At 38.2% G+C, this 18,078-nt stretch overlaps 1 protein-coding gene and 1 long non-coding RNA gene across 14 annotated transcripts in view; one reads left to right on the top strand and one right to left on the bottom strand.

Moving 5' to 3' along the window:
• Positions 1–18,078, top strand: part of LOC112161848 (regulating synaptic membrane exocytosis protein 1) — a 112,525-nt gene that overhangs the window by 18,502 nt on the left and 75,945 nt on the right. For all 13 annotated transcript variants that reach the window (XM_024297323.1, XM_024297324.1, XM_024297334.1 and 10 more), the window contains exons 3-4: positions 8,885–9,092; positions 15,466–15,477. In XM_024297323.1, coding sequence (XP_024153091.1) covers positions 8,885–9,092; positions 15,466–15,477 — 220 coding nt within the window. The remainder of the gene's footprint in view (positions 1–8,884; positions 9,093–15,465; positions 15,478–18,078) is intronic.
• On the bottom strand, positions 10,610–12,225 carry LOC112161850. Its single transcript, XR_002921960.2, has 4 exons — positions 12,070–12,225; positions 11,226–11,290; positions 10,909–11,001; positions 10,610–10,636 (listed from the first exon to the last, which is right to left on the bottom strand). It is a non-coding gene; the product is annotated as an uncharacterized LOC112161850 (long non-coding RNA).

Below are 18,078 nucleotides of genomic sequence, written 5' to 3'. Positions count from 1 at the left end.
ACTAATCAATAATCATGTCATAAAAAGAAGCAAAGAGGTTTTTATTTGATTAATTACAACACTAGGGGTGTATGCAGACTGAAAACATTTTGGGTGCTTGAACCAGATGTGTCCACCTTAAAGTGAGCCAGAGTTTGTTTCATGATGTAGAACAAATTTTCGTTCTGAATAAACTGAAGCGAACCCTGGTCTATGCCCAGAAACTGGTCTCAGACTCCCCTTTAAAAGGGACCAAAATTGTCCGCTTGATGACAGTCTGAATACAGACTAAAAATAAGGTTCAGGACTCAATCCAGACCACATTTAGGGGTACTGGGTCCAGACCAGTGATACACCCTTAAAAAAGTTTTGTCTGTTTATGTGGTTCAGCTAAATCATGTTTTTGTCCATCATGGTAAGAGCTTGTTTTGGTCAATAGCAACCACCACGAGTTTCTGTTAAAATATTCTTTAGACAGTTTGAGCTATTTTAGTCCTTGATTCTCTTCTGAGAGTTGAGTGTGAAGCAAAGAAACATTCTTGTATTTTTTTTTACAACTTAACAGGCTTTGGTCTCCTAATTAAAATATATACAGTATATACAGTTTTTACTGTATGCTTCCCCCAGCTGTAAAATCCTCAAGTGCAGTTCTATTTTATGTATTTTTAGTTAGACAAAAAAAAAAAAAAAACAATAGTAAGGTCTCTCCAATGCTGTGGTCCTCATCTATAATTCTTTGAAGATGTGAGGGGCTCATCAACTCTAAAGCATTGTTCACACCACCCTCGGCAACACACGTTCAACCGACCACTTCCAATAAAAAGTCTATGTGAATCCACTTAAAAGTAACTATCTCAGGCTCCTGTTTTCTCCCACGTGTTTACGTGTCACTTTGTAAGTTCCTACCAGCGTTTTTGGGCTCCATGAGCAAAACGCAAGGCCATTGAGCACGCATTAAAAATTAAACCAGGCCAAACTTGACCAATCAAGGACTCAGATTTGGTAGTGACATATGAAGTGCCAACCATTTGGAAATTGCTCAAAAATGTATATTTCAGTTTGTGCCCAGTCAGAATTCTTTGACACCAAGTCTTTCCTATATTGGAATAGAGCTGTGAAAGTAAAAACCTGGAGAAAGATTTGCTGGATTTGCACCATTTCAACATTTCGCACCAAACCTCGTCCAACTGCAGGCGGCGGACAAGTACTAGCATCAGGTAGCGACAGTCCAGTGTAAACACAACAGATTGATATGCAAACTGAAACACCCTCCAAGAGAGGCAGAACAATTGTTGGAGCTTCTCCATTTAAGAATCCATGTAACACTGTATGCTAATAACAATCTCATAATCACTTCACTAATGAATTTTACAGCTTGTGAACTGTATCAGATTAATATGAGTATCTTCAAAACATACATAGATTATTAATGTGTTTCTAAATAAATGTGACCAAATGTGACTGAATTGAGTGGATCAAAAAGATCAGAATCAAATAGATCCAGGCTCTGGTGAATCGAACTGAATCGATTCTGGAAATTATTGGCGATACTCAGCCCCATTACTGTGACTACACTAACTCCCAGCGATGTTAGTAATACATTAAAAAAATCCGTTTGACACTGCTTTTGAAAATGAAGTAACACATTTTAGGTCTGCTAGGGCTTATCCAAGTTACTGTTGGGCGGATGCGGGTGGGTTACACCCTGGACAGTTCATCAGTCTGTTGCAGGGCCACACATCCACGCTCACATACTCACACCTAGGGACAATTTAGAGTCATCAATTAACCTATGAATCATGTTCTTGGACTCAGGAAGGAAGCCGGAGAGCTCGGAAAAACCCACGCGTGCGCGGGGAGAACATGTTCAGTTTAGGTTTATTTAGTTTAACCCTTTAACTCCGGAGCTCCAGTGTTTATGTTTCCTGGATTCACTGTAATTTTTTGATTGTACACACGATCAACATAATTCCAGCAGATTTTGAAGGAGAAAAACGGCTCTTTTCTCCTTCACAATCTGCTGGAATTACGTTGATCGTGTTAACGGTTGAAAAGTTAAAGTATGTTAAAGATTTTGTGTTTAAGCGTCACCGGCGACGTCTCAGGTGTTAAAGGATTAAGAAAAATAAAAAAATATATTTTTTTTTTAAACGAGCACTTCATTGTAAGTAAATCTGCATCTTAGTCACAGCAGACCCTGTCAAAATAAAAGAGTTTATTTTTGGAAATTTCTTGTTTTTTGTGTTAGAGTTTGAAGTACTGTTTTTTTTTGCCATTTTAGGACTACACAGCACACTGCCGAGAATGAGGCCAATGTTAAAATATGAATCATCACAGATTCCTATTAGCCTGTAAAGTGTTGGAAAGAGTGTAGGAAGACCAAACACCTTAAATCCGCAAACGCACCCATAGACGCACTTATTGTTTCTAATCCAGGCGTGCATTTGACCTTCTATTCAATTTCACAAATAGCAGGGGAGGAAGAAAACTTTAACACTTGTCTATTGCAGGACACTGAGTAAGTTCCAATCAATCTTATGGATCACTCCTCTACATTAACGTTGTGTGCGTGCAAGGCTGTGTGTCTAATAAATTCAAGATGGGGGGGGCCAGGAAAAGATGATGCTGAGAGTAAATGCAGAAATATGTCACAACACAAGCTTCTGTGTGGAGGCAGGAGCTGCTTTCAGAGCGTGTGCCGGAGAGCAAATGAGGCCCAAGAAGTTGGAAGTCCTTAATTTCTTAATGGCGGCGAGGTGGTTTTCTCTGACACCGCCTCGTTGTTATTTGATTCATGTCTGCCTGCGTTTTTGAATATCGATCCCGGAACTGGACGAGTGAGTCATGCTCAGCCAAAGAGGCCGGAATCACAACAGGAAAAGAGCTGGAGCTGGCTGGCGTTCCCAGCCTGATGCCAGCCTGCTTTATGAGAGCGCAAGCAGCCAGGAGGCGGTGCCAACATTTGGCTTCGCAGCATAATGGCTCCCAAGGACTTTAGGACTCAGCTATATTTTCTGCCTTATTTTTGGACACATTAACTGTCACATCAAGTGAGGGGTCTTTAACTTTGGGGAATTGTTTGAGTTTAACTTGAAGCTTTGATGCGGGAGATGGGCTCTGGCAGGGAGGCATCCCGAGCTATTTTGAAAGGCGCTTGTGGAGATTGGGAAGCAAATCATTTGTGAAGCTGTTAGAGGTGAGAATGAGTGGACCCTCAGTCATGACTGTTGGCTCAAACTCTGGATTATCATCATTAAAACTGAACATTTGTGGCAAAATAGTTTGTCTTTTGAATATTTTTAGAAAGCATTTTGTCATGGACTAAAAATGACAAATTTGGCAAAGAAGTCAATCTTAATTTGAAAATAAATTCTTGAATTATTTGGATTTAGAACAGAAAAGCAGCTTCATACTGTTTTACAATATTTTATGTTAGTAGGCTGCTTATCTCCATGACAGAATTTACATGGATTGGAAAAACACTTCACCAATGTAAAAGCCATGTGACATTTGTGCATTTTGCATGGATAAAAACTGGTCATATGTAAATATAGCTGGAAAAAGTGAATTTTTCACAGATGTATCACAAATAAAACCATCAAAAAAAGTTCAAACAACCCAAAGAACATGTAAACCCATACTTCGTTGAATTTCTTCACTCTGAGTTCAGAGTGAATGCTTTGTTTCATTGAAAGTCGATTCCCCTGGTCCGCACCAGTTCCAAGTCAACCGCTAGTCATCAGCCTAGGTAGCCCATACCCAGAATCGCATGTGAGAAGGGCCTGGCGCCCTCTCTACCCGGTCCCCTCCTGCAGCTGCTGTGTTCGGTATCGTGTGGAGACCACCATTCAGTATAGACTGCTAGAGGTGGGTAAAATCAGCCTATAGTTCTAGTGTTTTTGTATGCATCTCGCAAAAATCATGCATAATTGCGTAAGTTGAAGGTAATTATTGGGTGTAAAATATGTAAAAAATGCTTAATTCTCAACCAGCCAAAACTGTTTAACAGCTCAAAACCAAATTAACTATACCCCGACGGTCATCTGCACACATCAATCACGTATCACAAAGACCGAAATTACAACCATTCCCAAACTGTGCACCAGTGACACAGCCTTGAAGGTTTCCATATCAATCCAAGGCTGTATTTCACCGCTTCAGAATCTGCTGGGATTACATTTAAGTACACAAGTGGTTGAAGAGTTGAAGCATGTTCACACCGGCCACATGAGGCGCGTTCAAAAACGCACATTCAGCTGCTTGTATTCACACGGACAAGCGGGGAGGGGATTCTTCTTCTTTTATTTTTTACTCTTAACTAGTGCTCGTCCACCACCCACGGTGGAATGAAACTCGGTGGGAAATGTCAAAGAGGTGCAAATCCCACCAATCTTGATTCAGTTTTTTTTGTTTTCACATCTCTATTCCTGTAAATGTACAACTTGGTGTCATATATTTCCAGCCGGGCACAAACCGTAATTATTAATTTCTCCTCCGTGATCAATTTTCTAACGGTTGGTACTTCAGTGTGTTGAAAAGTACGCTACCCATGCATCACTACCAAATCAGAGTCCCTGGTTTTACTTTCAGTGTGTGCTCAATTGCAGCATGTTTTGTACTTAGCGCTCGCTAACTGAGTTTAAAACTTGCAAGAGAGTTTTAAACACAGAGGCCTGAAACGGGTATGCCCCTCGACTTTTTTCATTGGAGGTGGTCACTCGAACACGGTTCTAAACCCGGTGTTAACGTAGGATTACGGTAACAGAAGGAATGTAAACACTGGAGCTGAAACTCCACATTAAAGGTTAAACAGACTCAACTCAGAACCATAGACCAAAAGCTATGTGACTCAAAGCTACCTACCATCAATAGTGAGACACATTGTCACTTTTAACAATCATGAACCATGAAACTTCTTCAGAGTTGAGCTTCCAGTCAGAGCTGCTGAGCAGAGCCGGGTCTAAGAACCGCTCAGTGAGATCCGTGGATCAGGAAGAGAGTCCTGCCGGGGAACAGCACGCCTTCCCTTTATGACCTTCATGCTCCCAGGAAGTGTGTTCCCGTGCGTGTGAGCTCCTACTTTACATTACCAGCACACGCATGTTTTCATCTGCAGCCAAGACAATGCTATTTTGATGCCTGTAAGTGTGTTAGTGTGCAGGAAGGTGGGCTGGTGGAGTTTAAGACGTGTTCAGAGGAGCCTCTTAACACCCAGAGGAGTAATGTTTGAAAGGGGAGCATGCTGCTTAAAGTGGGACTCTCTCTGCTGTGACTTCTGCTGCTGGGATTTGTAGTTTATTGGCTGAGTTAATGGGGGAGGAGGCTGCACTGTTGACCCCCACTCTGTAAGTACTTTACTCCATCATGTCACAACAAGATCATTTTTCATTTATTTGTGCTTGGGAGCATTTGAATAATTTTACATTGGCTGTCCAACTGAGGACATTTGTGAAGATTTTTTGTTTCGTTTGTTGTTTTAGATCCTAAACTTTTTACCATAAAGTAATAAATAAATACTTGTAGCGTACAAGGTTCACTTCTGCTTTCTTCTTTGTTGATTTCATCTTTGTATTCTTTCATCTTTTGCTCCATCCTCTCTTATTTGTCTTTTTTGGTCCTCTCTTGCTGTTTCTTTCATACTTTTGTTTGCATTTTCATGCACATTATTTCTCTTATCACATTATTTTCTTTTAATACATATATGTCAAAGTTGAGGCCCAGGGGCCAGATCCGGCCCTCTGGGTAATTCTATCCGGCCCTCCAGATTATTTTATTTTAATGTTATTACTGGCCCGATGATATCTTAAGCTTATTTCTAACTTGTATAATTTTGACAAATGTGCTTTTATGGAGAGTAAAATATTGAAAGCTATTTAAGGTTGATTTATTCAGTAATATTCCTGCCTTTTTTTATTCATAGTTATGTTAATAATTTACTTTTTTAAAGTTTTAAAAATGTAGCTTTAGAGTGTTCAATAAATGTTTGTCCTGTTCTGCCCGCGACCTAAGGTGTGTTTTGGATTTTTGCCTCCTGTGCGATTGAGTTTGACCCCCCTGTTTGAGTAGTTTCTACTAAGGGGCGGAGCTAGAAATTTTTTTTACGGGGGGCAGAAGTCTTTGGAAGGTGGGAAATGAGAATAGCTGCGTAGAAAGCCTGAATGAAAGGATTAAAAATATGCGCTTCACTTTTGATATTGATATTAATATTAAACTGCAGCTCTTTTAGCGGTTAAGTCCAATTATAATGTAGAGTTGTAGCAAAAAAAGTGAAGTAATCAATCAAAATATGCAGCTCTTCAATGAAAATTAAGAACATCAAATATATCCACATACTGAACCCTCACAAAAACAAAATTCTCTAAACAGTTTTTTTTTTATTTAAACATCATTTTCTCCCACATAGAGTTCAAGTATATTGCTTGAAGAACTTATAATAATGATCTTTGTCAATAAAGATGCTAATTTTGACTCAAAAAATGGATGGCAAGTCGGGAGGTAGCTCCACCCCTGTTTCCATAACAATAGGCTTTTATTTTTATAATTTCCTCTGTTTCAAAAACGGTACATTACTTTTTTTGTCATTATTTTTTTATTCTGTGTATTTTCTCTAACATTTGCTGTTCTCCTCTTACCATCTTTTATCTTTAGCTGCTTTACTTTTCCTCTGTTTCCTTTATTCTTCTTCTTCATGGTAATGTAAACATGTGTTTTTTTTCCCCAAAACACAACAGGATTAATTAAAGATGGAAGGAAGCTGGCTGACAGCGGTGCGCTCAGCTGTTTTCTTTTTGTTGCCCTCTCCTCTGCTTTCTGCTCCCTTTTCTCATTTCCTCTCCCCTCCCATCTATTTCCGCTCGGTCTCTTCTTCTCCCGGCTCCTCCGCTGTGTCTGATGTCTCTTCATCTCTGCCTCCCTCTGCCTTTTCACTTCTTGCATTATTTGATTCCTCTCCTCATTCACTCGCTCCGTCCTTTATCTCGGCTCCTTCACTGTATGTACTTGTATTACTGGTGTTTATTTATGGAGAACTACATGATGCGTTCATGTACAGCCGCTTCCTTAAGCCGCACCTAATAAAGTGACTGAATCTTCAGTCATCTTCTATTGGAACTGCCCCCCCAGAGCAGCCCCTATGGCGTGAAATCCAATTAACCAGCATACTGTAACGCAGATAAAACCAATACGCTGCTCTTCCCTTTCTCACATTGATCTAAAGTTTCTTTTGTCAGCTAAGCGGCCTGAAACAAAAGCACACATTAAAGGTGACTGCACTAAAACACACTCGAGCGACAAAATCCACTGGACTGCATCGTCTCTGTTGCTCTGTGGTTTCACTTGGCCTCTCGCTGCTTTGTTTGTGATTCATTCAGTAAAACTGTTGTGCTTTTTTGTCATTTAATAGCTATCATTTTACCTTTTATTGTTTGTGTGACTGGAGGATTTTTTGAAAATAAAACTGGAGTTATCTGTATTAAATAAAACACATAACAACATTTTGTTATTTAAAACAAATCTCTGTACTTACTGTAACCACCAAACTGTCTATGTTTTTCACATGGTCGTGAGTGACGTGGGTTACTGGTTCCAACTTCCATGAAGATCTTCACTTCCTCGTCTGAGCTGACATCCAGCTCAAAACAATATGGCAGGACATTATCGATATTGCTTGACATTTTTATGTAGCATTGGTGAGGATTTATGCTAGTGAGACATAGAGCTATCATAATCAGACAGGGAGGATCAGGGGCGGGGCTGCTCAGTTCTGCTCCGAAGGCCACGCCCCCTCAGAGGAGATTTTGGAAACAGAGGCTTCAGATCAACATGAAAAATGGCTATTTTAGACATTTATGTTGTGAGATTTTGGTTAAAAACTTCATAATCATAATTAAAACACTACAGGGAAATTATTTTTAAATAAAAAAAATTGTCATAGGGTAACTTTAAGTATTTTAAAAATATATTCCAAAACTTTTTAGCTCAGATTTGTTGTTCTCTCAATAAGGAAACTCTGTTTTTCATGAATTTGGGTTCAGTCACAACAGGATGGTTCAACTGTTTTCTTGGCTTTGTTTGGACCATTGACTGTACATGAGAACTGGACTGAGTGGGTGTGATATGACCAGTATAAAATGGTTTAGTTCCAGCTCCATTGTTAAGTTTTCATCGCCATGTTGGACCCAGGCGGCGTCAGTAAGCAGTGAATGGTCAGACTCGATCTGAGTCATTGGTTCTATGGTGACCACTCTCTCCAATCAGGAGTGAGCTTGCTGGAAGGCCACACCCCTACCACTTGAAAACAAGCTCCAGAGAATGAAACAAAAATTTTATGAACTTTCAACCACATAGTTTTATTGAGGCATTTGATTGGTTAAATAATTTGCAATAAAGAAAAAGGATCACGAAAAAAATGTTAAGTTTAGTGTTAAACGTGTTAAATAAGCAAGAATGGTTATTCTCTATAGAAGTCTATAGGATTTTGGCTTCATGAAAGTTATGCATTTAGCCACCAAAGAAGAAGCTGAGTGTTAATTCTGAGTGTTCACTACAAACTCTAATCAACATTTTTTTAAAACTGAATTTTGCCTTCTTAAATGAAGTTTATTGTAAATCTGACCTTAAAATAGTCCTCCAGTGGGATGCTAAGAGATAATTGTCAATAATAATACCTGTATTTATCTTGCCTTTGTGTTTACAGGCCTGTTATGTGTTAGCATACAACTTTTGATGAGCTTTTTGACATTTTTGTTGGTAAGGCTGGGCATAAATAATAACAACTCTCATAGCTCCACTTTCTACCGTAGGATGGATTTAAATGTCATGAAAGGGGTTTAAGAGGTTCAAACATGATATTGGCATGACATGGTTCTTTCAAAAGAGTGACAGTCCTTGCACTGTTTCTTTCTAGAGGTATCCAGCAGCAGTTGTCGAGCTACAGGGAGACGGTGATCCGGCAGGCCACGGCGGCGGCGGGCTCGGTCCATCGAGACGACGCACCCACTTGCGGAATTTGTCACAAGACCAAGTTTGCAGATGGTTGCGGGAGCCTGTGTTCCTATTGTCAGACAAAGTTCTGCGCTCGCTGTGGGGGGAGAGTGTCCCTGCGCTCCAACACGGTGAGCCAGCCCTTTGCCAGATGTTGTGTCTTCTGATACCAAAGTATGTCCAGAAAACCCTATACTCTTCTGTATTTTCTAAAGCTATGAGTAATATTGTTTCTTAGAACTAGTCAGTAATTCATAGAAGAGTCAAGAAACTCCTAGTACCTATTAAGAGTTGTGGTTCACACCGTCCGGATTGACTCTCAAAATCAACCTGTCACTTGAATTGAAGACACCTGTTTGAACTGATCACCTGTAGAAAAGACACCTGTCCACAGTATCCGTCTAAATTCTCCAACCAAAGACTTAAGAGCTTTCAGTGGATTTAAGGGAAAATATTTCAGGCCTGAACAAGACTGAAATGGACTGAAAAACCATCAGCAGGAAGCTGGGGGTTAAGGTGTCAACTGTTGGTGCAATTGTGCCAAAATACAAGAACATGACCATCAGTCCACCTATAGGTTTGCAGCTCCAAACCAGATCTACGGTGGGAGCTTCGGGTTTTGGAAAACCTTCTAGAAGGAAGTTTGAGCTTGTTAAAACAAAGACAGCGTACAGTACACAAATTTGATGCTAACTCCATTCGGTGTGAACAGAATTGATTTTAATAATGCGCATGAGGAATGCAGCGGCTGAAAGGGAGGAGAAGGGGGGTGATCCGTGCTACATGTGTACACTGAAAAAACAAATCTGTTCGATTTACTTAATTCAATAGTGGACATTGGTTGCACACAGATGTTTAGCTTTCACAGCAACTTAAACGCTCGAGTTAAATCAACACAAGTTAATTTCATTCAACAAAACTGATTCCTTTGTGTTAAAAATATGTGATTGAGACATGTTACCATAATGTAATTTGAGCTCTTGGATCAGTTTAATTTGTCACAATTTCATCACTTTATTTCAACACTATTCACACTATTTACTCCAAAACTATTTGCTTACTTAAATACAACTTATTTTTTATATTTAAATTTTGAATGATATTCTAATGTCAAATACATCAGACCTTGAAATTAAAAATGTATTTTTTTTTCTAAGATAACTGCCTGTAAGAACTACTAATATTTCAAAACAAAGGTCCTACCAGTAAAAAAAATACTTATTAAAATAAATCATTTATAGAACTGCAAATACCTTTCTGTTAAACTACTGGAATTGTTAACATTACTCATATTTACTCAAATAAATAATAAAAATTAACACTTGCATGTCAAAGCTTTTATTCAAAAGCCACAACACAAAAATACTGTCAAAAATACAGTGAGTGTCCAAAATTTTAACACTGGTATTGTGACATCTTGATTCAAAACAGCCTTAGAAGTAGTACAACTTTTTTTTTAAACTATAAGCTTTTTGAGCAGGTTTTGAGCAAAAGTGAGGTTGAGGGTACAAATCAGTCCAAAGCATGGCGACATCCAAAACCACATCATGCAGGTCCTGCAGCACATTGATGCCTCCAAGATGATTCCAATGTCTTCTGACTCTGTACTTGAAGTTTGTTCCTCAGGACATAAACCACCACGCGTTAACGGCGTCGTTAACGGGCTCTTCATCCACTCCATATGCCAAAACAAACACAGTGACACCATGGACAAGATGTTAGTGAAGAAGAAATTTTAACTTTACAACATTTAACAAATACATAATATTTCCCAGAGTTGATGGTTAAAAATACAAATAAGCCCACATTTCCTTTAGTAATTGGAAACAAAATGAAGGACTGTAAAAAAAAGATTTCTGTAGGTCAACCACTTGAAAAAAAAAATCTTAAATAAGCTACAAAGAAAGAGAAAATCAAGCTATGATTCACGTGCAAATATATACATACCACATATTCCTGGACCAGGTTTTCTGGATCTTCATCCATGTAAACACACGCTCCTTTAATAATGTCTTCTCGTCCAGCCTCTGCATCATTATGCTGGAAAAGAAAACTTTTTTATTTTTCAACTCTAGTTGTACAACACAATTAGTATCACAATGTAAATCATTAAATCAATGACAATTTTGGTGCACAATTTTCAAATCTATGAATCAAATTAGTTTTGCTGCTTACAATCTAAAAATTCTATGACACGATCAAAAATTCAAATACCACTGCCAACATTAGTTATTATAAATGACAAATACTTTCCAAGTACTTACTTCCACGTCCAGCTGTACATACATCAAGTGTAGTGGGTCCACTGTGAATCACCACGGGAATCAGTCTGTCAGGGGATAAACATAGTATTGAATACACAGTATTTTTTTAGTAAACAGAAATAGTTAGGCACATTTTCTATACATGTCCAAAATGTCTGTTTATGTTTCTCAAAAAATGAAAATAAATGTTTTTAAGAAACAAATATTTTCTCAGTGCTGAACTCAAATAATAAAGTTTTTCCTGTTTTTTGCACAATTCTGAGATCAACATAAACTTTGTGACCCTCATTTTAAACAATGACCCTCCCTCACAGAGGGAGGGTCATTGTTTAAAATGAGGAATTAATGTCTTTGATTCTTCAACCAAAAACACGTCATGTTTGTTCCACTTGAGCTTAAGAGTCCACCCCATACTGTTAAAAGTATCCCCCTTACAACTCCTCACGCAGATTTTCTCTCAACATGCAGAAAATGTCTTCCCATGACGAGCAACAGCTCACTTGCATGCGTGTGGTATTTTTTATGTGTGCAGAGTGTTTCTTCCAAGTGCAGATATGTTTTTTTTAATAATTGCCCATGCATTATAAAAAACAACTAGTGTGCAGATGACAAAACAATCGCTTTTTCATTGGCTTTTACTAAGTGGGTCGGTGTGAGTGCACTAGCTAGCTACTGCTACTGCTACTGCTGTTACTGCTAGTTAGCTAGCTAGCTAGCTAGCTAACTAGCAGTAACAGGTTTTGTTGTGGTTAGTCAGAGAATTAAGTTGTTTAAAAAAGGCAGAATTATTTATCAACGCTACTGGTAATGTTGTAAATATCGTACGCAACACATTTAAACTTACCTTTTCACTTTGAAGGTCTTTATTAGGGCCACTGAAAAGACGCCATGCCAGCTGATGTTCCCTCCACTGAGATTTCTTCTACTGAACTTTGGACCGTTACTCAGCATTTTGAATTTTTGAATGTATTTCCTTTTCCTGTTTTGAAGGAACTTAATTACATCAAATTTACTTTTTTAATGAAATCACTTTCAGTCTACATGATAGAAACAAGCATATTAAACAAGTTATTCAATCACATAGTTTTAACTTGTTTAAATGACATTAACAGAGAAAATATGAATAAATTGTGTTGCATTTACTACTTTAATTCGAGTAAATTTAAAGACTCTAGAAATCCTTTTTTTCAGTGTAGCCTGGTTAGTAATCTGTACAGACTACGGATTATCTGTGATCCGTTACACCTCTAGCTGGAACCACAATCACCAAGATACTTTATGTGCAATGGTTTAACATCTTGCAGTAATGGCAAAGTCGCCCCACTTACGAAGGCACATGTGTAGACCCACCTGAAGTTTACCAAAGAATGATTCATGATTTAAGAGAGTGATTGGTGGAAGGGGCTCAGACCAAACCTGAGCTCTTTGGCATCAACTCAACTCGTCATGTTTGAAGAGAAGTACTGCCTATGATCCCAAGAGCACTATCCCCACTATCAAGCACAGAGGTGGAAACATTATGGTTTGGGAGTGTTTTTTCTGCCCACTTCACCGTGTCAATGGAATAAATGGACCCACGTACTGTCAAATCTTGAGTAAAAACCTCTTTCCTTCCACCAGGAGGCTTAAGATGGGTCTTCCAGCAGGATAATGGCACAAAAAACAGCCAAGGCAACCAATGAATGGCTGAAGAAGAAGATCATGGAGAGGTCCAGCCAGTCTCTAGACCTCAATCCTATAGAAAACCTACGGAGAGAGCTGAAGCTCAGAGTTGCCACCAAACAGCCACCAAATCTTTCGTCTGGCAACTTTGGTAGACTTCTGAATAATTTAGAAGCCATTTGCAAAAAAGAGTGTTCCTCTTGATATGTGCAGAAATCTGGTCATCAACCACAAGAAATGTCTGACCTCAGTGCTGCTACAAAGTTCTAAGTATTTTTGGAAAAAGTGTTCAAATACTTATTTCCCTCAAGGAAATGCAAATATATTCTGATTTTCTATCACACTGTTCAAATGAACCTACCATTAAGATGACTGAATGCCAATTTCTTATTAGGTGGGTAAACAAACTAAACTAGCAAAGGTCGAAATATTTATTACATCCACTGAAGTGAAAATGTAGGTGTAATGACAAAACAGTATTAGTGTAGTGAGAAACGTAACACAAAACTAACTGAACACCAGAAAACTGACTTCCATCCAAGAGACAGAAAATTATTTAAACATGGACAAAAAATTTCAGGAATTACAACATATTTGGAGCTGTACTTATTGATAGCTAAACATTCATGCAGCTCTTCACCTGTATGTGGACTCAGGTGATGGAGCTCAGGTGGAGGTGATGAGCCATGCCGGGTCTGTGTGTGTCTGTGGAGTGTGTTCTGATGTGTTAAGATACACTGTACTGTACGTCAAAGTGTTCATGCGTGCCTCCACCTATGTGCACATGAGCCCCTCCTGCATGTGTGTCTGTGTGGAACCCAGGCAAGGCCTGCTAAAGGTTAATTGGGCATTAGGCTGAGCTGTGGACAGAGGGGGTGGTCTCCCGCTCTGTCTTGGCCTCCCGGGGGTCCGAGATGCCCTATACACACACAGCGGGGTGTGTGCCGCTGTGTTTTGCAGCTGGGAGGTTAGACTTCCTCTCAACTCACTGACGTCTCCAGCCCACTTCCTCCTTCCCACGTTGCCGGGGTGACATTTAATGACCTCACAAATGCACAAACATACACCGACTTAAAAGTGCCCCCAATTAGTTAGTGTCTGATGTAGAGAGAGTTCGGCGGTGGGGTGCCGGGTGGTGTGATGAGGAACGCTGCATTAAGGGAAGATCGTCTGTTGAAGGTCAAAAAAAAAAAACAGCTCAACAGAGGACATAATATTCGTACTATCTCGATTCACTAAAGTTGTCATACAAGGTGGAAACAATCCTACGTTTACTATAATTATAGCAGATGTGGGCAAAAACAAAGAAATCATTTATTGTTTTTTCTAGCCCAATGTCTGTCCCTGACTCCCTAATTAATGCTATAAGGACAACAACGACATTAAACCCTTGTGCTATCCTAGGTATGTTGATGTTGGGAGTGAGGTCATCTGGACCCCACAAGATAGCACAAGGGTTAAAAAAGTCTTCAATCTATAGTCCTCTGTGGAATAACTGATGGTTCTCTGCAGTCTGTCCCTGTCCTGTATGGTGGCAGATTCAAACAAGACCATCATGTATGTGGGCAGGACAGAGTGTACCCTAATCAGAAACTCTTAAACTCTAAATTTTTTAGATCTTAATAGCCACCAGTACAGGGTTTGACCCGTTCAGGTACTACCCCTTTTTTGGCCCGTGGAGGGTCGTAGACTGGAGCAGCCGCATCTTTAAGGGAGAGTCTTGCAGTTTCCTTGAGTCCATTTCAAGGAACGGCATGAAAATGGAACTAACATTGTCGTGTACTTGATAAGTGTATAGTGAAGTATATGTAAGGTTAATGAATACTACCCAGTACTGATGGACACTTCGATTCTTTCCTGGGAGCCAATTCTTTCGATTCGACTCCCAGGAAGGAACTGACTCTTTTGAGTCTTGATTCACGATACAATGCGATACATGGCTCATGATATTTATATCGTGGTGCTGCGATAATTGGTAAAAATTGTCTCTAATAACTCAGATTTTATAAAAGAAAATGTAAACAACAATAACAACAAAAATAAACAACTTGTGTCTTATTTTGTGCAACAACCAACATGTGAGGCACCAAATAAACAACTAAATCATTTTCACTCATTTTAAACTGCATTTTTTCAAAACTTTAACCACTTTAGTGTAATTTACCAAAATAAAACCACTTTTAGAGACTTTTATTTGACTAACTATACATTTAAAACACACATTTAAAGCGAATCATTACAGAAATTCTGACAGTAAATTAAACTATGTTTTTACTTAGTTGTTTGATATTAAAAATCTGAAGAGAAATGACAATTTAAATAACTAATCTCGTATTTATTCAATCGTTAGCAATTTTTATTAAAGCTAATGAGCCACAATAAAGTGCTAAAGAGCTGCAGGTTGTTGACCCCTGGTCAAGTCTGATAGATTTTCTGTGCTTCCTGCTGATGACAGGTGAGATAAGATTGTTCAGTTTAAATGTTGTGTTTTTTATTGTAATTTGTGTTGAAGAATTAACTTGAGCCTTCCAAAAAGATTAACACTGTCTTCCTCTTCCACATCCATGCATCACTGCAGGAGGATAAAGTGGTGAGTACTATCTTTTTGATTATAACGCCTTTTGGCTTCCATACAGTCTGAATGGACCTGTTTCTGTCTTTCCAGCCTTTTTCTCAACCTTACTTTAACAATCTGAGTAACATTTGTCTGTATCTGCGGTAGAAAGAAACATAGGGGCCACAGAAACCTCATTACAATGAACAAAACATCCATGACTGAGTGTAATAATTTGCACATATCCAAGACTGACTTCTACAGTTTATCCAAACAATTTTCAAGTGGTTTCACAAAGTTTTTGTGTCATTTGTTTCTTTATTTTGACTGTTTAACCCTTTAATAACTGAGATGTCTCTGGCAACACCTAAGTAACACAAAGTCTTTGACATACAGTAACTCTTCGAACATTTACACAATCAAAACGAATCATTTTATTGAGACACAAATAAAAGTGGCTTTTGAATGGAGAGAAAATAGTTGGATCCAATTTGTGTGTGTGTCTAATACTTGATTTGTAACTTGTGTCTGCATGTTTGAGTATAAGTTTGTGTGTGTAATTTTATGTGCCTTCAATTGTGTTTTCACATGTACAAAAATGATAAAATACAATTTACACACGCACAACTTCTAATTAGAACAGCTTGAAACTAACTACACAAACAAATCATGAAAAATTATGCACCAATCGTCTGATGTTTATGCACAAATCAGCTCTGAGACTCTTTTTACATCTCCAAGTTTTGTTGGTAAATGATGCGTTTAATTGCTGCTAGAATGCTGGGTCATCACAGTTTTCCTGTCAGCTGCTTTGAACTTAGATTGTGAATAATATTTGGTGAAAACTTCATATTTTCCCACTTTCTTAAACAAATATGCTCTGATAATTAATGTAAAAAGTCTAAATATGCATTTTTAAAACATTTAGCCCTTAAAAAAGTTTTTCCAACACTGACCGCTTTTAAAGCTCCTTTCCTGACAGCGCTCTTCATAAAACGCTGGTCACCAGTCACGGTGATAGAAGGCGGCGCCAGAGAATTCTAAACACCCACAGGTTGGAGCGGGCCGGTGGGCTTGTGAAAATTGTGGGCTTTGTGATATTTGTGCGTAAATGCCGTTTTGTGTGCGTCTATCAGGCGATCGGTGCGTACTTTTTAAAGATTTATATGTGCAGTTAGATTCAAGTTACTCTAATTTTAAGTTGTGCATGTGTAAATTGTATTTTTTTGTACATGTGAATACACAATTGCAAATGCACAAAGTTACTTACAAAATGTATTGTATGAGTTACAAACCAAGAACTACGATCACACAAATCAGACGGAACTATTTTCTCTCCATTTTCTCTCTTTCATATTTTGTTTTCATTTTTAAATTGAATGCTTCTTCCTACTGTTTTTAATGTAATTTGTTTTGTAAGTGTCTTTGAGTGCCTTCTAAAAGCGCTATATAAATAAAATGTATTATTATTATTATTATTTTAGATTCATATAAATGTGCAAAACTTTACTGCTGTAAAGCTCTGGTTTTAAAGGGATTTTTTTGTCTACTTCTTTAGAAAAAAATTGTAAAAATGTCTCTAAAAGTAAGAAAAAAATCACAGTAAAAACAGTACATGTGTTGTCATTGGATGAATGTTGGATAAAGTCACATGACCCCCTTCTCCCCCAATTGAAACGAGACTTCTAGTCCCATACTAGTGAAATGTGACTCCCCTACAACTGTTTTTCACAAAATGGGCAAATAAATGTAATTTCAAAGACCATGCCTTTCTCTCCACACAGTCTTAAATGTAATTTAAAATAAACGTAGAAAATCTATATAGTTTAAAATACATGTGAATGCTGAGAGCTTAATAAGTTATTTACAGATGCTGAAAAATTAAAATTTTCAAAAAAGTTAGTGAATGGAAAATCTTAGCAAGAAAAAAAGGACAAGAATTGAATGTAGGCCAAAATCGCCATAAACTAACTCGTTGCTGTGCAGAATATGATAATCTAACCTGTCTAAATTGTTTGTGTGATGTCCCCTTAATCCCTGAACATGAAGAAACTCTGTAAAAACTCATACATTTAGATTGTAATTCTCAACAAACATAAGCATTCATCTAAAAGCTAAAAAAACAAATACAACAGCTTCCTGATTAAAACTTCTGAATAGTTTTACGCTTTTTTTCTGCGAGACAGGATGCTAAATTTTTGAGTTGTGAAGCAACATTTTTCAAGAGTTAAAAGTTTTTTTCATTTGCTGTAATTGAGCTTAAAACATCCTTTTAGTGAAAGAAGAGTAATCAAAACAAAAACAAAAATGTTTTGATATCAGATGGTTAGAGCATCAGGAAACATGCTAAAGATTTTACCTATAGAAGCACCACAACAGTCTGTGGAAGAACCAGAGGAATATGTTTATAAAAATGCACCACAATACAGTGTTCACTTAATCTGACCACATTTTGCATCTTTGTTAACCTGGAGTTGAGCAGAACCCCTGAATGTCATGGGACATCATTCTGAAGGAGAAACCCTGAGAACACTTGTGCTGAAGTATAATGCAGGTTAGAGAATGCCACACAACTCATACAAAGTCCCTTTAACACCTTCTTGAGATTGTGTAGTTGTGTTGGGTTCAGAGTCGTAC

This window comes from Oryzias melastigma, linkage group LG15 (assembly GCF_002922805.2).
Source record: "Oryzias melastigma strain HK-1 linkage group LG15, ASM292280v2, whole genome shotgun sequence".
Taxonomy (NCBI): domain Eukaryota; kingdom Metazoa; phylum Chordata; class Actinopteri; order Beloniformes; family Adrianichthyidae; genus Oryzias; species Oryzias melastigma.
The sequence above is the reverse complement of the archived record's forward strand: the minus strand, read 5'-3'. Positions and strand labels throughout refer to the sequence as shown.